Raw genomic sequence first — 24,254 nt, 5'->3', positions numbered from 1 at the left:
TCAGGAAGTTGTGGTTATCACAGGAAAAATATGTTGAACGGTTACTTGATAGATTCAACATGAAAGATGTCAAGCCAGTCAGTACTCCTCTTGCAGGTCATTTGAATCTTAGCAAGAAATTTTGCCAGACTATAGATGAGGAAAAGAGTGAGATGGAGAATATTCCTTACTCTTCAGCTGTAGGGAGTTTGATGTATGTCATGGTTTGAACTCGGCCAGATATAGCTCATGCAGTTGGCGTTGTGAGTAGATTTCTTTCTAATCCAGGGAAAATTCATTGGGAATTTGTAAAGTAGATCTTAAAATATTTAAAAGATAGTTCCAGATTGTGTTTGAGTTTTGGAAGTTCAAAGACAGTATTACATGGTTTTTACAGATGCGGATATGGCAGGTGATCTCGATCACAGGAAGTCTACCTCAAGTTGGTTGTTCACTTTTGCATGGGGAGTAGTATCTTGGCAGTCTAGGTTGCAGAAGCGTGTTGCTTTATCTACAACAGAGGAAGAATATATTGCATCTGCAGAAGCCTGTAAAGAAATGATTTGGTTGAGAAGATTTCTGCAGGAGTTAGGCTTACAGTAGAACAATTATCAAATCTTTATTGATAGTCAAAATGCTCTTGATTTGATAAAGAATTCTACATTCCATTCCAGGATAAAACACATTGATGTGAGATATCATTGGCTTAGAGAAGCTGTTGAGAAAGAGGAACTGATGTTACAGAAGATTCACACAGATGAAAAACCAGCAGGTTTTAACGAATACCGTTTTCAGATAGAAGACCGAGTTATGTCGGCGATTGGCCGGCATGAACTCCCGTTGAGGAGTTAAAGATTGGTATATCCCCTGTTAGATATAGGTGCCCTGCAGGCAATTATTGTATATTGTAACAGGACCTATATGTATATAACATCCTTGTTCAAAATGATAGTATGCTATTTTGGTCAGATTTATCTGATGTTCTAAAAATACAGATAAAGACCTTAGAGTGATACTAGACTATCAGACATTTCGGATATGATCGTAATGAAGAGATCTGATTTATCGCTAACGTATATTCTAAAATGTTCCTAGTCGATGAGGTGTTGAAATGGGACATCATCACTTTGGTTAGACTAGTGTATACTTTATTTCTTCTTTGGAAGGACGATGATCCATCTCTTAGATCATTGATGTGAGACATCAAGATATAGTATATAGGTGACTCATTAGTGAATGAGTTGACTGAACGACTCACTGAGAACATCTAGTTGGTAATTATACTTAACTGTCAAATAGAAGTTCTCAAGTGATATAGTACATAGTAGTCTCTTGACCTGAGGCATGAGTGCAATATCTTATATGTCAGTAAAGATGTATTTAGACTTTTACCTAACCACAGTTCTTATTGAATTGTGCATAACGGTTCTTGTTGGGTACATCCCGAGACATAAGTAGATATTGAGTGGTCCTGATAAAATTGTGTAAGCATCTTGCAGACATTTATCATAACTTATACCCGGGTAGTTTTCATGTGTAGCTAGCACCTCTGTTGTACTTGTGGATATGATCCACTGCCGAGTCTTAAAGTTGGGCCCTAGAGTCACACCAAGCGCGTACTTGAATCCTATGAAATATAAATTTATAGAGTAATGTGTATGATTGATACACATACACGATTTTCATCGAATACACATAAACGGTTATATGTATCGATAAAATCAAAATGCTATGTGCTTAAGAAATGAATTCCATTATTTTTCCCATAAAATTAACTTTTAGTCAACTTGTTGACTTTTTGGTCAACATTTGACTTTTGGTCAACTCATTGATTTTTTGGTCATATGATGACTTATTAATTAATGATTGGAAAATTATGAAATACCGTATTGATGTGGTATTTTCATTTATGAAATACGAACTTCATTATACCTTGATTAATGAGTCATGAGATGAGTCATTAAGGTGGTATGGTTTGGGAACATGGTTTTAGCACATAGTTTTGATTCTTCATGATTCATTGCATGACACATCTCAGATGAGTCAATGCATGAATCATGAAAGAATCATTGTTTTGATGACTCATGGTGTGACTCATAGGATGAGTCATTCATGTCATGACATATTCTTCCTCTATAAATATGAGCTCTCTTTCTTCTTTCATGGTTAATGGAAAAATGAAATAAAGGGTTTATTCATAGTTGCTTTCCATAAAAGAAAAAGAAGAGAGATCTACCTCTTACTAAACTCTAGCAATCTTTGAGTAAGATGAAGTAGTAGGATTTTAAAGTACCCCGGGGTGGATATCTTACCTTGTGTCTCAAGAAAACTCCAATTTTATTAAGCTCACTTGAAGACTTGGAGATCCACTACGAGGAGATTTACTACTACAAGGAGCAAGAGTTAGGGGTTGTTCGATCTTCCATCGAATCACGCTTCAAAAGTATGACTTTATAACCCTTGTATGCTCTCTTTAATATAGGGATTATGTTAGATTTAATTAGGATCGTCCTATTATGTATTTCATACTCTCTACATGCTTAGTATTTTTGTACATACATGTCTTCCGCTGTGTATTATGCATGTAGACATAGCACGATTTCCTTCATCCCCTTCTTGGGATGGAGGGGGAGATTGTTGTAGGTCCAACCCAAGATAAGGCCCATATGAGAAGATCTACATGAATTAAAATTCTATCTATAAGAAGTCTACATGGATTAGAACTCTATTTAGAAGAGGATTTGGATGATCTATTTGAAATAGGAATAGGTTTGGAGAATTCTCTTTAAAAGAACCCTGAAATCAATATTTAGAGGAATAATTTTTGGGTGAACAGTAATCGGCCGTGAACAGTAATCGGCCGTGAACAGTAATCGCTGCAGTGTCGAGAGGAGAGAGAAAAGAGAGAGAAGAAGAGAAAGAGAAAATTTCAGATTGCGGATAGCTCGGGTGTCCGATTGTAGTGATTCAAAATCCGTTGTCTTCAGAACGACGACGCCGTCGAGGGTATGATACTGATTTCTCTATGGGAGTTGGAGATTTTTGGTAAGACGGGTTTTAGGGTTTTGATGCTCTAGATGTAACACTGTATATTTCTCTCGTGATTTAATCCTCAAGTTCAGGTGTAACTTGGAGGGATTGTACTCTTGATTCATAGTAAAATATTTCTTTTTGGATTGCCCCGTGGACGTAGGCACGATTTGCCGAACTATGTTAAATATTGGCGTTTGTTTGCTTGTGATATTTTTCATTGGTGTCGTTATTCGTTTAGTATTTAATTCCGTAGAATAATCTCCTTAAAATCCCCAACAAGACCCGGATGATATTGCATCCGGATCTAGCAGTATCACTTCAAATGGCAAGAACAAGCTGGAGTTAGGCTTATTAAAACACATGCGACAACTCAAACACCCTAAGGGCATGTTAGTTTGCCAATTTTTAGTGTGTAATACTGTAGATGTCAGGTGCTACAATATTACACCCAACTCCTCTGTTTGGCTTGTTCAAATAAGTACGGTTACTGTAGTTGAGTTGGCAGCCCCTCAACTTTTCTCAACAAAAAATAGTAAATTTGGATTTATTTACTATAGCTATCTAATAGAATTGGACCATTCACTTTTATGTTACTGTAATTACTACGCGCTTTTACATAAAGCAACCAAACATACCCTAAACACAAGTCAAAGCACATTTCCTTTGGATACCTCATTTATCCCTTCTGTTTGTATCTGATAAAGGACCCACCATTCTCCCGGGACCCACTAATCTGGGGAAATGAAAAAAAGTTAAATAAGAATGTCATTTAGAGACTATAAAGTAGGGTTAGTTGAGAATAAACCCCTCTAGTATAGCTTAATTCCGGATAGCCCGCACCTAGTTCTGGTTGTGGGGATAAACAAAGTGAAATTTTCTTACTTCTAAAAATAGTCAAAATAAAATTATAGAGACAGATAAAGCCCTCAACTCTATTGGTGCAGGTATACCCTTAAATGCTAATTTTTGACTTTAAAACAGTGAAAAAAGTTCAGCAAGATCTATTCACACACAAATAGAATTCCAGAGAGTCTATTCTTCATTACCCATATTACACTGCGTTAATAAATCAACACAAAGAGAAGAATCAATCCAAACAAAACACTAGGTTTGGACAGAAAATGTGGACTTCCATACCGTTAAAGCCATATCTAAATTGTTCGTGTGAAAACTAAATAATCCGATAATAGAAGGGTTACTATATTCAAATTCAAAAAATATCGTGAATACTTGAAAATTATTAACAACATAACCATATGATTTTAAAAGTACATTTTTCATAGTAATTCACTACATATTTTTCATAGTAATTCACTACATATCCCTACACTAGGCATAGTATAAAGTGGCTACGTAAGATTTCAATTAGGCAATAATTGGAAAGAGTCTAATTACTCTAATCTTAAGCATATTTTAATTTAAAGTTGGTTGGTACATGACCATGTAAAATTCCATAGTTACTGAGAAAATTGCTATCATCTTAAAAATCACTATTACAATAGTCATTTTTTGAGATAGTGAAAAATTCTATGTCGTCTCATCTTATCTCTTTATATAGAAATAATACTCTCTTTAAAAGTACAAGTTTGAGAAAAGCTTTCTACGGTCAATACTATATTTCACTATTTTGAATATTTTATTTAAATCCTAATTTATCCTAATCATAAGTATATATTATCCTAATCCCATATGAACTATCTACAAGTCAACATTAATTTTAAAAAAAATAAGTTTAATAAAATACATGAAACATCTCCACAATATTAGTTTGTTAAGGTAATGAACTAACAATGTAGAAGCATAAAATTTTCAAATAAAAATAACAAACATGAAATCAAAAAATTAACAACAATCTCTGAAAAACTTAAAATATACAATTAATACCCTTAACGTTTTAAAAATTATAGAAATACCCTCAAAAGTTCAAATAATAAAGCATCTTGAAATTCTGGAATTTTAAAACTTGCAAGAAACAAAGATGAATTCAAAGATTATCATCACATACTTGAAAATTTAAAAGTTGTAAACAATGAACTCAAAGTTATAAAAGTTGCCAAAAAAACTCCTTCAAACGTTAAAAATCACAAAAAAAAACTCTAAAATTTCAAAACATATAACTAGTATATATCAAATCTACAAATTATCAGTAGACCTTTAAAAAATTAATTTTTATAAAAAATAATCTGAAGTTTAATAATTGCCATAACACCCTCAAAATTTTACAGTTGCAAGAAATATCCTACCATTCAAAAACTTACTGCCACCATAAGAAACATGGAAATTACAAGCACCAAACTTAAAATTTAAAATTAAAAAAAAATACTATAAAAGTTTTAAAATTTGCAAAATATACCCTCAAAAATTCAAAATCACAAAAGAACAAAAACGACTAAAATTTTAAAACATAGCAAAGAAAAGAGTAGTCGTTTGATATCCTTTTATTATCATCTATAAATTTAACTTAAAATTAAAGATTTACTATCCCTTTTCCAGCATCTAAATGTAGTCTTATTTTATTTAAAAATATAAAGGTGGAGAATGATTGATGTCGACTCAATAAAAAATAAAACAGAAGGAGTAAAAAATACTTTTTTTGAAATATTTTATAAAATAGTTTATTTTTTAAGTAAATTAGGAATCTTTAGAAGAGATTTTCATGAATTTTTTTTAGTATTTTTATATGCTTATGTGGACGCTTTTATCATATAAAAGTGTACTAGAATTAACATTAGTCTTTAATTTATAATTTCTTTAAAGTTCATTAAGGACTAGGAACAAACTTCATATTTATTTTTGTATCGTTTTAGCCCACTTTTAATCAATCACTTGTCTTATTAGCTTTAATTTATCATCTTTCTTTTATAATGCTACTTTTTCAATTATTTTTCACTTTTGCAAATACCGTACTTTCTCGGGTCAAGCTTGATTTTATGTCGGTTCAAATAACATAATAATTCAAATTGGTTTCAAATTATATTTATTTTCTATCAATTCAATTATTAATAAGAAAATTTAAATTGGGTGTAGCTCATTTAAACGAACATTAAAGAAAATAAATAATCACAATGGTAAAGTTTAGAGACATAAGTGAGCAAAAACCATCAGGGTGAACAGATGAATGAAGTTTAGTAAGGAAATAAACCAAAAATACATAATCATGGTATTTAACCACGTGCATTGCACGTGCGTCGAACCTAATGAATGATAAAAAATAGACTAACTTCATATTCTTATTGTTACCATCTAGTTGAAAAGGATATTGATGCAAAGATTTATATGTATGATTAGCATTATCTTAAGCGCGTCTCCAATGAAGCGCCAAAACTCCATTTTAGAGTGTTCCGCTAAAATAGCGGGATGCTACAGTGTTGCGCCAGAAATGGCGCAACATTGTAGCATTGGCACAATTATTATTATTATTATTTTGTGAAAACTTTTTAATGGAAGATCTTATAAGAAGAAATACAGAAACAAACTTTTTTGTCTTTTGTTATTTATATTTGTATTAATAATATATATTATTTTATATTAACTATTATAATAAAATTAGAGTATAAAATAATTATTTTAAAATAAAATTCAACAATAAAAAATAGATAATTTAATCCAAACACTTAAAATTTCATAATACTAGAACCAAATGAAGAAATAAGAAAAACTACACCATTTATATTAAAAAAATACAACATAAACATTATGACATAAAAAATTACACATAAATTAGGACATTAAAAATTACCACTAATTGCAATACATTAAAATTAAAAAAAAATAGAACATGCTACATAAACTAAAACAACAATTCAGTATATGTAATGTATTTGTGTTTTATTTTATGTTAAATGTAATGCATTTTATTTTTTTGCTTGCAAGTGTGATGTTTTCTTTTGTGATGTTAAATGTAATCTTTAGTTTAATTTATAAAAGTAATATTTTAATTTGATTTAGTATTTAATTTTTATATTTTATTTTATTCATAAAATATATTATTATAATTAAGTATATGTAATGTATTATATAATTATGTAATTTGTTAAATATTTTAAATAGATAAAAATGTTAAAAGATAACAATAATAAAATGAATATTTTTTTGGTGTAACATTTAGTGTAATGGGTTGGAGATGAAATAGTAGTTTGGCGTAAAAACTACACCAACCTGATGTAAAAACTACAACATCTTGGATTTTTGAGTTGGAGATGCTCTTAAATCAGCATCATTATTGGCAAATTAATTTGAAATAAAGCGTGTGATCTCTTGGCTCAGTTCGAACGAAACAGCTGCATCAAAAGTGGTGCCGGCTAAAAACTTCAAGCAAGAGCCTCGTATACACCTTTACCTTACTTAGCCAGCTGGCTCCTACGCAGCAAACCCACCACTCTTTTACGCGTACCGTACGTGCGGCTGCCATCTCTCTCTCTATAGACTACTAGGGAGCGAAGTGAAAGAAGTAGGCCTTTTTCTGGGGAAAAAAAATTATTGGGTTACGGGTCTGACCACAGCCTGTCGGAATGGGACCCATTAAGTCCTTTTATACGGATGTTGGATATAAATCATCAAATCCAAATAAATCTCGACCGTAAATATTCAAATTAACGGCGGATATAGCGTGAGTTGTGTAGAAATTAATACGCGATATGTACTCTTCAGTGGCAGGAATGCCGGTCCTCGTCGCCTTTGCCCGGTTCATCTACAGCTGGCAGTGTCCTTGCCTGACGGGTCTCGATTATTGCAACATCCCCGCGCTTATCCAAACTCCAAAAAAAACAAAAAACCAAAACCAAAGTTTTTTTTTTGACTCACCAGTGTCTTCGCACGTAACTTTAGCGATTAGCTTAGTGGGTGTTTTTTTCAAATACTATCGTCATCAGATTTGAAATCCATATATGTTTTGTTATGGGTTGGGATTTCTAAAATTTTATTTGTTTCATTAATATTTTAGGATTTAAAATACTACAATTTGTTTCAAATTCAAATTGTAACATTACCAAATGTCAAAATTTTGTAATATGCTATCTTGGTAAGGTTACCTCCCACAAAAAGATAAAATTAGGATTTGTCAAATCCTCTCCAATTGAGAGGTAAGCACCCCTATTTTATGAGATTTGTCAAAATCCTCTCTAATTGAGAGAATTTGACGAATTCTAAAAGTTAGGCACTTTTTGCACTTTTGAGATTTAATATTGTAAACATTTTCTTAAAACAAACACCATATATGGAATCACAAAACACAAAAAAACTAACTTTTTTTATCCCAATTCATTCCAAAGACCAAAATTTTTGGTGAAAGAAACACCCTCTTAGCTCCTCAATCTATTTTCCCTCACTAATTTTATAGTTAATGGTGTATTTCTGAGTTTTGGCGTGAAGAAATTGACGTCCATCTTTTAAAAGGGAACGCACGAGCTTGAGAGATTGGCGTTAGATCATCCAAAGAGCAATCCCCCCCACATACACATCTTTCAATTGGTGGTCCTTCGTCAGTGCCATCCCATTAATAATAAGTGCATCCCCATCAACTGGACTTAAGCGTCCATTCCATGAAAATGAGCCCCTAACGGTCATCGGAATTGTTTTTTTTGGGCGGGGCGGGCGGGGTGGGGGTTAATAAGAACTGAATAATTGTTTTTGGACCCCCTCTGAATTTGTCGACTCACTAAGAAAATCCCCACCGCTATTGTTTCATCATAAAAACAACCTTGCTGTAAAAAGAAAGAACAAATTTTCAAAAACTAAAACCCATCTATAGTCCAAAACTATCCTGTTCTTCTTCATCTTTAACATGCTCCCTCTTTTCGTCAAAGGCAAGGCATAAATTAAAATGGAAAAAAAAATGAAGGTTATGCTAAATAGAAGCTAAATCAAAGCGTTAAAAGAGATTATCTTGATCTTCTAATATTACTTTCCTCTTTGTTTACGGTCATATTTACTTCGGTTTAATATGAGGAGAGGAAATGAGTTTTCTCTGTAGCTTGAGAGAGAGGAGCAATATTATTGAGGGGTATTTTAGACAAATTGGTAAAAGTTGAATGGGTTTTAACGGTTTTTTCTTTGACAGCGGGCGGATGATGATGGAAATAAATAACTCAATGAGGTTCAATAATAAACTGTCATCCCGGAAGAGGGATTCGCAGTAATTTCATATAAAAAAATATTAAACTCGATGTGAGGCCCCACGCGTAGTTTCACCAGAAAACTAAATAGACTCCACGACAAGCCAAGGCGATATCGTCATTAACAGTGGAAGGCTATTGGGTCTCTGAGACAAAGTTCGTCTCTCCATTAACAATAACAAAATAATTAGCTTAATTTAATAACAATCCACTGACCAAATCCTCACACTCGCGTTTCCCGCCGCCTTCTGCCCTCTCAGGCTCAGCAATTAGACCCCCTTTATTAAACCCCCCACTCCTCCTCCTCTTTCTCTCTCCTCTGTATGAAAGCTCTCAAGAACTAGAGAGAGAAAATCTCTCTCCCCCTCTCTCTCTCTCTCTCAAGAACTAGAGAGAGAAAGCTTCAAAGGAAAAAGAAGCCGGAAAAGAACCCACCAACTCGTGCAATGGCGAAATCAAAACCCAAGCATCTCTCCTACATCTCCGTCCCCTCCCCGATCATCCCACTCCACAACCTCCTCATCTCCCCCAAGAAGTCATCGCGTCCGTCACCGCCTCTTCCGATCACCGAAGCTCTACCTCCCTCCTCATCCTCTCTTCCTCTACGGCTCTTGATCATCGAGCTCAAGCTCGACCCCGTCCGCTTCTCCCCGATCCCTGCTCAAAACCCCAAATTTCGTCGTCGTCTGCGGTAACGCTACCGGTCGCCGGGCTCGAAGAAGAACCGGAGGGGGAGTTTTGGAGGCAGCCAGAGGGGTACGGTTACCGACCGTGCTTGGGTTTCAGCGCGGTGTATCGACAAGCGAGCAAAGGGATGATGGGGGATCGGAGGAAGTATTTGATGGTGGTGGTGTCGGGAGGGATGAATCAGCAGAGGAATCAGATTGTTGACGCGGTGGTGATCGCGAGGATCTTGGGGGCTGCGCTCGTGGTGCCGATCCTGCAAGTGAATGTGATTTGGGGAGATGAGAGGTATAATTATTGTTTGCCATTTTCTGTTGCTATTTTTTGGAGAGCAGTTGGATTTTTCTTTTCTACCCGATAGGCGAACTAGTTTCGTTAAAAGATTGTTTTTTTTTCCAATGAAAAAATGGTTTTCCTTTGGGAAGGGATTTTATGTTTTCCTATCTCGGAGCTGTAGTTAATGATGAATTTTAGGCTCGTTTGTTTCTTCGTTTGTTTTGTTGGAGCATGCTCTTGTTTGGGGCTAACTCATTCATCTAGCCTTTGGATTCTTGATTTTCTAGCTTTTGAAATATTTTCTGATTAACCTACTTTAAGATAGATTGTCCATTTTTATGGGCTTTTCATCTAAATGTTATTTTTGAAATTTAAGATGGAACAGAGTTCCCAGTTGTTGAATCATTAGAGGAGAGATAAATGTTTGTTTTCAGTGGAAGTACGTTTCATTAGCGCCTGTTCCAATCTGGGGCTTCCATGATCTTTAGATAGCTTCTCCAACAACCATTAATAATTGTTGCTTTCTGAAGATATAGTGGTTCTCAATCGAAGTTATCTAATTGTTGCAAGCATAAATCTTGAAACTTTACTCATCTTTATATGGTGTACTTCAGGGGGAAAGGAGGAAAACGTTTTCCTAGTGTTTTGATGATTAGTAGTCGCTAACACTTGAGGTTGGGGGCGGGGGGGGGGGGGGGGGTTCGTTGGGAAATTTCAGCATTCTTTCTAGTTATGTGGGATGCTGAGTAATGAAGTATATCATTGCCTTGTTAAATTTGCGTCAGGAGTATTGCCTTCTGTTTCCAAGTAATTGATGTATTTTTTTCCCTCAACAAGTTATGATTGCGTTGTTGAGTATCACTCCTTTCGTGTTTGTTCGTTATGAAATCTAATATCTTTGTCATATGCTTTTGGCAGTGAGTTCTCTGATATATTTGACTTGGAACATTTCAAAAGGGTGCTTGCTGATGACGTTAGAGTAGTATCTTCTCTGCCTTCAACCCATCTGATGTCAAGGCCAGTGGAGGAGAAGAGAACACCTCTCCATGTATCTCCTCGTTGGATTCGCTCTAAATACTTGAAGAGGGTAAGTCTCACTTGAGTTATTACGTTTTGCTTCTGATCTTACTGTATCTGAATCATGTTTGGATATTTATCATAAAATACGTGCAATGTCTTTTTAGGAGAAGTCTAACACATATATGCCTATTGAGCCAACAATCTATGCCACCTCTAAAATGCTGATGCAACCTGTGATGCTGCCTAATCGTTTTTGATGTTTTAGTGTTTGCTTTTCCTACCTGCTCACTGGCATCTTTGGTTTTAATATTAAGTCCCTGTCTAGCCATCGTTGTCTCAGTTCTAAAAATTAGGCACCTAGGCTGAATTGTTGCTATAATTGGTGGAATGAGGGATTGATTAGGTCAACTTATTTTGAGAATGTTTTACCTAAAACGATTGCAGTTATTGTATAGCATTACCAATTTAGTATAAATGACATTCTTATTAAAAATATGGGCTCTAGGACCTTTTCAAAAGTCAATAATATGGAGGATGTCATTGGTTCTATCATCGCGATCGTCTTGTTGTAACTCTTGTTTGTGTAATTCTTGAGATAAAGAACAACAATAGATTTCTTTAACGTCTTCGTACTGAAGTTTTAGAATGGATAAACTGTTGGAACTTGGAACTCATAATTTTCCCGTTCTTATCTGCAGCTTAACAAGGAAGGAGTTCTACTTCTTCGAGGTTTGGACTCCAGGCTCTCAAAGGACCTCCCTCTGGATCTGCAGAAGCTCAGATGCAAGGTAATACCCATCTTCCACATGAAGTTCCTTGATTTGAAATCACTTATCCAGCCAAAAATTGCTTCCATTTGCACTTGGTGATGCAAAAGTTCTTCATGACTTTATGTAGGTTGCTTTCCAAGCTTTGAAGTTTGCAGCCCCCATACAAGAATTGGGAGAAAAGTTTGCAATGAGGATGCGAAGCAAGGGCCCATACCTTGCGCTACATTTGAGAATGGAGAAGGATGTCTGGGTTAGAACAGGTTGTCTCCCTGGGCTTAGCCATGAGTACGACGTAATCATCCATGAAGAGAGGAAGCTCAAACCAGAGCTCCTAACAGCTAGATCCAACATGACCTATCATGAACGCAAGCTTGCTGGACTCTGCCCATTGAATGCAGTGGAAGTCACTAGGTACATACCTAACTCTATTCTATGAAATGTAAATTTAAAACAATTGTTCTTCCTCTGTTACTTGCTGAATTATTCAACGATTTTGTTCAGGCTGCTAAAAGCTCTGGAAGCCCCTAAAGATGCAAGGATATACTGGGCCGGTGGAGAACCATTTGGTGGCCCAGCTGCACTTCAGCCACTAACCATGGAGTTCCCCAACTTCTACAACAAAGAGAATCTGTCATTGCCGGGAGAATTGGAACCATTTGCCAAAAAAGCTTCTTCTCTAGCTGCAATAGATTACATAGTCTGTGAGAAAAGCAACGTATTCATGCCTTCTCATGGAGGGAACATGGGTCATATGATTCAAGGTCACCGAGCATTTGGAGGTCACAAGAAGTTCATAACTCCTAACAAGAGGCAGATGCTGCCCTATTTTCTTGATGACTCTCTTCCAGAATCTGAGTTCAATAGAATCGTGAAGGAGTTGCATCAGGGTTCTCTAGGACAGCCGGAGATCAGAAAGGTTGGAAGGGACGTCACTGCTTACCCTGTTCCTGAATGCATGTGCAATTCTACTGACACCATATCAGCAGTATAAAGGATTGACCTGAACAATGTGGGATTTGTTTTATGAAGCGGGGTGATCGAATTGGATCACTCACCAGAGGCTCTCAAGCTTAGAAAGAGTATGAAATTATGATTGTGAAGCTGCTCCTGGGCCGCTGGCAGCTGAAATTTTGAGCTTCCGAGTGGTAGCTATGAATATATGCGGAGACATTCAATGAAGGGCCAACACGATCACATATGAACGGTGGAACTGTTGCATATACCCGAGATTCCTACTATTTCTTATACTTGCATTGTTGTATCTAATTCTTTTTAACTTTCCTACATAGGATTATTCTTTTGAACAGATTCCTTGTATCTGTATGATATGTGTATCCCACACTACGAATGTATATAATATACTTCATTTTTGAATGTAAGATGAGACATTATTGATGCAGTTTATTTCTCTTGCTCTTTGATGGACGTTTTTCTCGCATTTTGTTCCCCTAATACTAATTGAAGACGGGTTAGTTTTGTTGTACAAGCTACCTCGTGCAGAATTTACCTAATACTTGTTGGTACTTGGTAATCCATAAAGCAAGGTTAAAGAGTATTCGTGTAAAAATTTGCTTTATAATCTTTTTTATAATCTTTCATTATTTTAGAGTTCAACCAGTATGCAACAGCGCGTTGCAGGTGATACAGGTTAAGAAACCATATTAGTTAAAACATTTGAATGCAACTAATAATTTGCACGCCAGTCTTATCATTATTAATGAAACACAAACTTCACAAGAGGAAGAGGCTAACAACATGGTTGTAATTTCTTTTATCATTATTAATGAAACACAAACTTCACAAGAGGAAGAGGCTAACAACATGGTTGTAATTTCTTTTAATACAGACTAGTGTTTTAGCCCGTGCTAAGCACGGTCTTACCGCAATTCATCTATATTTCGTCGCGTTTTAATCACTCTCATGCGAATATAATTTTTAATGTCTAATGACTCAACCCCCTTCGAAACACATGAACCCCACTCTCACCCACACCCCCGTTGAGGATAAATATCATGTTTCCGCCAGGACTGACATTAAACAATTTATATAAAGCTATAATTAAAATTAAGTTTATTTAAACTAAATTTTTTATAAGACATGAATAAAATAAAGATAATCAAAATATACTAAATGCAACTTAAAAGAAATTAAGATATAAGGCTGTTTAATGTTCAAAAAACATTATTCGCAAATGATGCGCCACCGAAAAAGTTCTCAATCAATTAAATAGTCATAAGGTGCAATAAACAAAATATATAGAAGAGCTCTAATAATTTATAATTATGTTTTCTTTGTCGTAGTTCTCTTCTTGAAAGTTGAAAGAGCTGATTGTTTGTCTATTTTTGCAAAATAAAAATATGTTTATTTAGTAAACTTAACATTAAAAATTATATATTAAAATTAATTAATATATAAATAATCCAACCTAATTGTATCCTTATTTTTCCACTAGTTGTAGGTAGGATTTTAAAATGCAAAAGAGTCAAGTGTAGCAATAAGCAAAACATCTAAAATCTTCTTTTTGCTTTTACTGTTAGTGGTGGATATCGGTGTGGATAAGTCTAAAGTTAATTCAATAGATTGATTATCAACGGTAACTTCCTGATTCAATTTAATTGGTTTCTCATCCTCTTAGAACAACATGGTAATGATTTAATTTTTGGAATAATGAACTAATATTATATTTAGCAAACACCTTCTTCTTTGAATTTTTATCAGTACTATTTCCAGGTGTCGATAAGTCTGGAGTATATTGAATTGATTGACTATCGTCGCCATCAACCAGCGTCATATCGAGTTCATCATCTGATAAAAATAAATTTAGTATTATAACAATGAATACATTGCATACAATTGAGGAATATAATTTTATTATTAAGATTATGGAAATGTTACTGTAGGTGTTAAAAATTGGCTATGAGTTCCCGCACGCAGCTCGAGACTAAGAGAAAAAAATAAACGTCATTATCCGAATCAAGAAGGATTATCTGATGTTATAGATAAGCTAACAAATACATGAAGTGAGTTGATAAAGCATACAAATCAACGGGATGGTACAATAACAAAGAAGCGACTCGACCTGGGGTTACATTTTACCCACAAAGGAGTAAAAACCACTCATGTTTTGTCATCCCATGGGTGTCTCGCTTATGGGAGGTTGTAGATCTCTTCGTGAGCTTCCTAACGCACCTTGTATCACTTCATTCCGAGATCGTATGAGAGAGTTAAGACCAAAATACCCGAGACCGTTTAGACTATTTTACACCAGCGAGACACAAAGTGTGTCTCGGAGAAGAATGGAGATTTTGATCATGACTCGCTTTGAATCTGAAGAAGCTCAAAAGATAAGAGTTGTAGATCTCTTTGTCAGCTTTCCAACGTATCTTGAATCATCTCATTCTGAGCTCGGACGAGAGAGTTAAGACAAAAATACCCAAGATAGTCCAAGCTATCTCGGACATGTGCGAGACAGTCGAAGTGACTCGCGCCCAAGTTAGCTCCCGACATGTTTTCTGATAAGATTGGCTTTTATAACTCCTTGGGATCATTCATAAACATATGAGTTTATCTTTAAACATGTGAAAATTGTTACATAACCAAAAACCCACCTAAATGGATAATAACGGTTGTTCTTTGATCCTATCCACAAACACAACATTCCTATCCACAACCATGACATTTAAAGCCTATAAATACACCCCTAGCACCCTCATAAAAGGATATCTAAAGAGAGCCACGAATTTGAGAGAGGCTAGCAAGATCTTGGCGAATTCCTATCCATAAAGAGTGGATTTTGAAGGATCTGAGGCCCGTCTCCCTATTCCTTGAGATCAGGTTGGACTTGATCTCGAGAAGAGTAGTGATCTTGCTTGGTCGAGATCATTTACTTCAGCGATTACTTTCTTAGTGAAGTAGGGGCTTTGATCATCAATCTGTCAACCAAATCTGATCCGTAACGGTCCACGAACTAACGCGTCCCCGGCACAGGCGAAGATCCCGCGCAAACAGAGACTAATAAATAGGATCTGTGTGTTGTTTGATAAAGTTGTAGTATTTTATTTTTTATTGTGTAAGAAGATCTTATAAAAAGATCAAATTTTTTATTTTTTGAACTTGTAATCGGTAAACGATTGTAACAGGTTCTATGACAATGAAAAAGCCAACTTTTGAACCAAACAATTACCTTTCCATTAGTTATTAGTAACAACCCATTGAGTTTTTCATTGTCCACATCATCATTAATGATTTTAATAACAGTGTCGTCTTCAATGCATTTACTTGTGTTAGACTCTGTAATATTAACATGGAAATGTATATTTCTACTGATTAATCTCTTGATTGTAAGTAGAATCTTCTTGTTGTCTGCATCCTGTTTAATCATATATATATATATATATATAATATATATATATATATATATATATATATATATATAATATATAGTACATATATATATATTGTAGACGGTAAAAGATTACCCTGGAAGAACCCGAAAGCACGAGATTCGCCTGCATATTCAAGCGCCGGGCCCGCACAGTCTTAGAAACTAAGCTCCACCGACAAAGGCTTGGCTCCGCTACGCAGCGAGGCCCAAGGGCAGCGATCACTAAGATTCACCTACATCGGTTTGAGCATAGGCCCTGCTGCATGAAGCTCGCCTCCCCTGCATGGGTCAAGAGCCAAACTCGCCTGCAAACGGCAAGCTCGCCAAACTCGCCAGAGTACTTGGCAACCGCTATACCATGTACACGGATGGGCCTTCCCACTTCCCACGACGTGAAGGGAAGGAGCACAGTATTGTAGGCTGTCAAAAAATCACAATAGATAGCCGATCCCCATCAAAACACCGATGATGGAAGTTACACTCTGACGACTTCCAGAAGGTTACAATTTGAAGACTTTCACGTAGATTGATGAAGGTTACAATCTGACGACCTTCGCAACAACTGATGAAAGCTCTAATCAACAGCCTTCACAATCAACATCGAGAGTTACAATCTGACGACTCTCACATATCAAAGAGCTAAAGCAAAGATTACAAAACGACGATTTTTGCAATGCTCTGACAGAAAGAGACTACAAATCGACGGTCTCTTCAAACCAAGACGTGGAAGTCCTCCCCGCGTACCAGCATCAAGACGCACCGCGTTCATAGCCACGAACGCAGCTCAGACGCAGCCTCCGAAAGCTGCCAATGCAGCTTCCATCTGCTGCCAAACGCAGCTCACATTCAGCTCCAAACGCTGCAAACGCAGCTTAGATCCAGCTGCCAACGCAGCTCATATTCGGTCACAAACGCGGTCTCCGAAAGCTATCAACGCAGCTTTCATCCGCTGCCAAACGCAGCTTCCAAGCTGCCAAACGCAGCTTTCAACAAGATGTCAACGCAGCTTCCAAATTGCCGCGTCTGAGCTTCCAAACACTGCGTTTGAATGCAGAATTCATGCCAGAACGCGTATTTTACGTTTGACTTGTTCAAACACGAGCTGAACAGTTTCAAAACAGTTTTCCACGATCTGAGGGGATCACAACTCCATTCAGGAGTGATTTAAGGGGTGGTTATATCCCATTAGCCTCACTTATGAGCGAATTAAGGGGGCGGTTACACCTCTTAATCCCTTATAAATAACTGAAAATCAATTCAGTTCAGGGTTCGGTCTGTTGGAACTTCTTGGCAGCAATAGAAGAGATCCTTAAGCAGGCTTTTGAGGAGATTGACGTCATCCCTCAGCAACATTCGACAACATGAGCTTTCTTCATCCTTAGATTATAGACCAATTTCGGTTAAATCAACTCTTTCATAGAGTTTCAAACTCGTTCAGAGTTCTCCACAACGTCAAATCGTGAGGAGAAGATCATGTTCCAATGAAACAAGACATCAGATCGTCAACGAGAAGCAAACTCGACGCGAACATTCGAGGGAGGCATCTCATCGCTACCGTGAAGAACCCAGATTTAAACAAAGGAGATGATTCAGATCAATCCTCTTCTCTTTTGTAATCAGGAAATCCAATTGTAATTGAGATTAAAGGAATACAAATCAATTTTCCTTCGTTTCTTTTACTGCAAATTTTCCACAAACAAAAGATGACGACTCTGCTGGGGAAATTGCTTCTCTGATGAAGAAGTGGTGGTGCAATCCGATGTTCATCTCACTGGAACAACCGTCGAAACTCTCGTGGATCCGGATCCCTTAGCCCCAAGGCTATGTGCAAGATCCGCAAAGTCTTCAAGGAGACTAAAGCTCCAGTTATGGCCGACTCGTTGAAGGACTGTCTCCCTTGGGGGTTGCATTGTTCATACAGTCCCCTCTCTGAAGGAGAAGACTTAGCTTCGACACAACTCCAAAATAGCCGATCCTCCAATCAACGCGAGCTCCGCGTTTGTGAGCCTCAACACGAGCTCTGCAGAAGCCAAGCTAAACGCAGCCCTCAGGACTGCGTTTCACTAGCAACACCTGGAGCTCAGGCATGCGTTCGGGTGGCGAAATTCAATACCGAACCTGGTGTATACCATGGAGCTTCGGGGCGCTGCCTCGAACCCCGCTGGGGGGGGGGGGGTGTAGTATTAACTTGGCATGAATTTTCACTAAGAGTGAAATTCAGAAATTTTCTTTGTTATCACTAGGATAATTCCAGAAAATCTTTACGTGTTCACTAAGAGTGAAATCTCAACCAGATCCATGTTCACCAAGAGCCAGTCCTGTCCAATCATGGACTGGGGGTTCCAATTCAAACCTCACGATCAGTGAGTAATTCTCCTCGAATCTTCACAATAGATTTGAGAGAGTTCATATCGAGAGAAAGACCGATGCAACAAGCCATTCGTTCATTCCAATGTGAACGACTGATTCCTGCGGTCCTCTCAGGATGTCAATGCTGCTCATATGCGGCCAAACTGTTGGTGTTCGACCAATTTACGAATGTTGCTTTGCCCAACCAACGACGACGTTCTCATAGGAAGAAGTCTCCATAGACCGAATATCTTGGGGTCACTATCAATGTGATCGGCAGAGGAAAAGTCTCAGCTCCTAGTTCCGATGACTCTAAGACAAGTCGTTCACCGACCGTCAGAGAAATCGCTAACGAGTTTGAAAGAATCTACCAACGCACTCGGACGCGAACATGAGCCATTCCCCCTGTCAACTATCGGAGGTTAGCCACAGGAACTAATTCCGATGATGAACACTCAGCCATTGCGGAGTCTCAATCATCAAGCTCTTTCATTGGGCATGAGAGCTTCACCCACATGGCAGAACATTCTGAAGATCTTTCAAAGAGGGTTGCTGAGCAAGACGCCATGCTCAAATCACAGCAGAAGACCCTCAATGAACTCCTAGACCTGTTGACTCAACTCGTCGCAGACAAGGCCAAATCTCAGGAGACAGATTCGCCGTTTAGGCAAGAATCTTCCCGGAGGAGAGAAGCATCTTCATCCCGACCTCACACAAGCAAAGGGAAGGGAAAAGTGGTTGATGACACGGCTTCTGACCAAGAAGCCCACAACCTAGAATCTTCCTCTGATGAAGGAATAGAGACGGAGAACGAGCAGAATCTCCAGTCTACCAAAATGGAAGAATTGGAAGCCCGCCTCAATGTCATTGCCAACAGAAGCGAGCTCCAAGACGAGGGAGTTATCAGACCCTATCCTACCGAATGGGATGCAACCCATTATCCTCCAAAATTCGAAGTCCCGACGCTACAAACTTTTGACGGTACGGGATCACCGAACTAACATATTTATCATTTCAAGTCACAGACTAGGAATGTGATATCAAACGACGCCATACTGGCTCGATTGTTCATTGGCAGACTAGGAATGTGATATCAAACGACGCCATACTGGCTCGATTGTTCATTGGCACCCTCAAGGGAGTTGTATTTGAATGGTTTAGGAAACTACCTGTGGGATGTATCAAAAAATAGGCGGATCTAGAGAAACTCTTCCTGTCGAGATTCTTTGAAGAGGATACGGAAGTCTCCATTCATACCCTTCTCGCCACTAAGCAGAAAAAGAGGGAGTCCGTCAAAGCCTTCGTCAAGAGGTTTCGAAACATGGCTCTGCGATGTTCTCCAGGTATGACACAGTCTACACTGATAGAGACCTGTCGACACAACTTGCAAACCGACCTCCTAGCCCGAATAGGAGTTGCAGGATGTCGTTCTTGGAGACAACTAATCTCTCAAGGAGAACATGCCCAAAAGATTATTGCCAGGATCAAAGCTGAAGAACAAAGTATGCACGATCAACCTGAGCAATCGGACCAAGCCCAATCTTCTCAGTCAGAAAAAAAAGATACTACGGCCACTGAAGTCAATCCTCTTTAATAGGATGGCGGGTCCATCAAGACTATCACGTTAACAATTACCTCTGATAGTTCATTTCCTCCAAATTCCCCCATCAATCCTCTTCAATAGGATGTCGGGTCCATCAAAACTATCACGTTAACAATTACCTCTGATAGTTCATTTCCTCCAAATTCCCTCACCAATCCTCTTCAATAGGATGGTGGGTCCACAAAAACTATCACATTAATGATCACCTCTGATAGTCCATTTTCTCCAAATTCCCCCATCAATCATCTTCAATAGGATGGCGGGTCCTCCAAAACTATCAAGTTAACAGTTACCTCTGATAGTCCATCAACTTACCAATCTTCTTAAATAGGATGACAGGTTCACAAAAACTATCACGTTAACAGTTACCTCTGATAGTCCATCAACTTGCCAATCTTCTTAAATAGGATGGCAGGTCCACAAAACTATCATCTCTGATAGCCAAACTCTTTAGATAGCGGCCTGCCATGTGTGATTTTATTCCGACTTCATGGATAGTGCCCCACTAGGTGATGTGCCTTGTCTACCTCTTTTTATTCCCCTGCTAAGTCTTAATCAAGACTGGGGGTTGGTTACTTGGAATCTACTGGATTAAGAGTAACGAATCTTTCACATCGTCAAGTTAACATTATACTTCTGACGATTATCACCCCCACGGAGTATGAATTAAGTTTGCATCACTCCCAACTTGTCACGTTAACAATACACCTCTGACAATCAACTTATCAATCCTCTTCAATAGGATGATAGGTCCTAAAAATTGCTCAAATCTCAATAGTCCCCAAAATCTTGTTCAAATCACAAGTACAAAACTCAAGTCATGTTAACACCAAACCTCTGACAAAACCCACTTATCAATCCTCATCAATAGGATGATAAGTCCACAAAGTTGCTCCTATCGCAACACAATCTTATCACGTTAACATCATACCTCTGACAAAACCTACTTATCAATCCTCGAAATTCCCGTCATGTTAACACCAAACCTCTGACAATCCACTTATCAATCCTTTTCAATAGGATGATAAGTCCATAAAGTTACTCCGATCGCAACATTCTCTTGTCACGTTAATATCAAACACCTCTGTCAAAATCAACTTATCAACTCTCGTCAATAGAGCGATATGTCCTCAAAGTTGCTCCGATCACAACACTTTCCACTTATCGACTCTCGTCAACAGAGCGATAGGTCCTCAAAGTTGCTTCGATCGTAACACTTTCCACTTATCGACTCTCGTCAACGGAGCGATAGGTCCATAAAAATACTGTTAGGTTAACATCACACCTCCAACAGTCAAACCCCCTAATGAACTTGTTAATCCTTTTTCAACAAGAATAGCAAGTTGTCATTATAAAATCCCCAGTGGATTAAAAATTTTCTGGAATTATCCTAGTGATAATAAAGAAAATTTCTGAATTTCACTCTAAGTGAAAATTCACGCCAAGTTAATACTACACTTCTGGCGCTTTCAACTTTCTTTCAGTGTTTCAAGTAACATAGGAAGAAACAGTGACAAAGTCTACGTATTCAACATCGTAGCACCAAAAATCCATGCCTTTTATGCATGGAGGACTTTATCTCGACCCCTAATTAGAGATAAGTCTGCATCTAACACATGCTGCCGGGTAGCGCATTCCCGTAAAAAATGGTAAAGCCCACGTATTCAACATCATGGCAGATTGTTATTAATAACACCGAATCTCCATGCCTTACACGCATGGAGAACTTTATCTCGATCCCTAATTAGAGATAAGCCTACGACTAACACGCGTTGCCGGTTAGTCTTTTCCCGTGAAAATAACAAAGTCTATGTATTCAAAATCATAGCATCAAGTCTAAGAGGGTTCATTCTCTTAGCACAACGTTACATATGGAACGGACTTAGACAATCCACATGCTAGCCCGACTCAAACGGTAGTCGGTAAAGGCTTATCAAATCCGTTAATGACTGAGGATTTGCTAAAAATCCTATGCACGTTTGCAGGCCCATCAGCTTAACGGATGTAAGCCGAGACTTAAAACAGATGAGCCAAAGACAAGTCTCAAAGACTTAGTCAAAAATACACGAAAGCCACTTCCATGTCTTAAGTTAAAACGTTGAGGTCAGACCCGCGATGCAAAAACCGAACGCCGAGGTCACACCCGTGTTCCAAATTCAACATGTAAGGTTACAATTTGAAGACTTTCACGTAGACTGATGAAGGTTACAATCTAACGACCTTCGCAACAACTGATGAAAGCTCTAATCAACAGCCTTCAAAATCAACATCGAGAGTTACAATCTGACGACTCTCACATATCAAAGAGCTAAAGCAAAGATTACAAAACAACGATCTTTGCAACGCTCTGACAGAAAGAGACTACAAATCGACGGTCTCTTTAAACCAAGACGTGGAAGTCCTCCCCGCATACCAGCATCAAGACGTACCGCGTTCATAGCCACGAACGCAGCTCAGACGCAGCCTCCGAAAGCTGCCAACGCAGCTTCCATCTGCAGCCACGAACGCAGCTCAGACGCAGCCTCCGAAAGCTGCCAACGCAGCTTCCATCTGCTGCCAAACGCAGTTCACATTCAGCTCCAAACGTTGCAAACGCAGCTCAGATCCAGCTGCCAACGCAGCTCATGTTCGGCCACAAACGCGGTCTCCGAAAGCTGTCAACGCAGCTTTCATCCGCTGCCAAACGCAGCTTCCAAGCTGCCAAACACAGCTTTCAACAAGATGTCAACGCAGCTTCTAAATTGCTGCGTCTGAGCTTCCAAACACTGCGTTTGAACACAGAATTCATGCCAGAACGCGTATTTTGCGTTTGACTTGTTCAAACACGAGCTGAACAGTTTCAAAACAGTTTTCCACGATCTGAGGGGATCACAACTCCATTCAGGAGTGATTTAAGGGGTGGTTATATCCCATTAGCCCCACTTATGAGCGAATTAAGGGGGTGGTTACACCTCTTAATCCCTTATAAATAACTAAAAATCAATTCAGTTCAGGGTTCGGTCTGTTGGAACTTCTTGGCAGCAATAGAAGAGATCCTTGGGCAGGCTTTTGAGGAGATTGACGTCATCCCTCAGCAACATTCGGCAACAGGAGCTTTCTTCATCCTTGGATTATAGACCGATTTCGGTTAAATCAACTCTTTCATAGAGTTTTAAACTCGTTCAGAGTTCTCCACAACGTCAAATCGTGAGGAGAAGATCATGTTCCAGTGAAACAAGACGTAGGATCGTCAATGAAAAGCAAACTCGACGCGAGCATTCGAGGGAGGCATCTCATCGCTACCGTGAAGAACCCAGATTTAAACAAAGGAGAGGATTCAGATCAATCCTCTTCTCTTTTGTAATCAGGAAATCCAATTGTAATCGAGATTAAAGGAATACAAATCAATTTTCCTTCGTTTCTTTTACTGCAAATTTTCCACAAATCAATTGTACTCCGAGCCCATCAAGTAGCCGCTCACAGCACGAGGGGTTGGTCAACTCCATGCAGTCACCGGGTCCGCCTGCATGAAACTCTCCTCACCCGCACGGGTCAAGAGACAAACTCGCCTGCAAACGGCAAGCTCGCCAAACTCGCCAGAGTACTTGGCAACCGCTATACCACGTACAGGGATGGACCTTCCCATTTCCCGCAACGTGAAGGGGGAAAGTACAGTGTTCCGAGCCCCTCAAACGGTCGCTCCTGGTACAAGTGAGGAGCACGATATCTCCCAACAGTACATGGTCACATCCCATGATTCAAGGAGTGGCCACGCCGTCTCTCCTCTATTTAAGAACTTCTTCGTCTCTCCTCTATTTAAGAACTTCTTCTGGCCACGGAGAAGGGGTTCAGTAGTTCAGCAATCCAACGGTTTAACAGTTCGGTTGGCTCATAGTTAATTGATAAAATCAGTTAGCTGAACCACAACTCTCGACTCTCGACGGAGTTGACGACAAGCTCTTTGCATGACTTTTGCACTGTAGCATCTTCTCCTAGCTTCGGGCCCTGATCGCCATCGAACTCGGAAACTCAAACTCGACCAGCACGAGCTTCTACTGTGTAAT

General features: G+C 38.3%; 1 protein-coding gene across 1 annotated transcript; it reads left to right on the top strand.

Moving 5' to 3' along the window:
* LOC109841904 (uncharacterized protein At1g04910-like) lies at positions 364-13,279 on the top strand. The gene is made up of 7 exons (XM_020410827.1): positions 364-545; positions 654-786; positions 9,517-10,097; positions 11,004-11,172; positions 11,804-11,893; positions 12,003-12,286; positions 12,377-13,279. Exons 1-7 carry the CDS (start codon positions 364-366, stop codon positions 12,864-12,866), a joined length of 1,929 nt encoding a protein of 642 aa, XP_020266416.1. The 3' UTR covers positions 12,867-13,279.

This window comes from Asparagus officinalis, chromosome 5 (genome assembly GCF_001876935.1).
Source record: "Asparagus officinalis chromosome 5, Aspof.V1, whole genome shotgun sequence".
Classification (NCBI taxonomy): domain Eukaryota; kingdom Viridiplantae; phylum Streptophyta; class Magnoliopsida; order Asparagales; family Asparagaceae; genus Asparagus; species Asparagus officinalis.
Note: the sequence above shows the minus strand (reverse complement) of the source record. Positions and strands in the feature narration are given on the sequence as shown.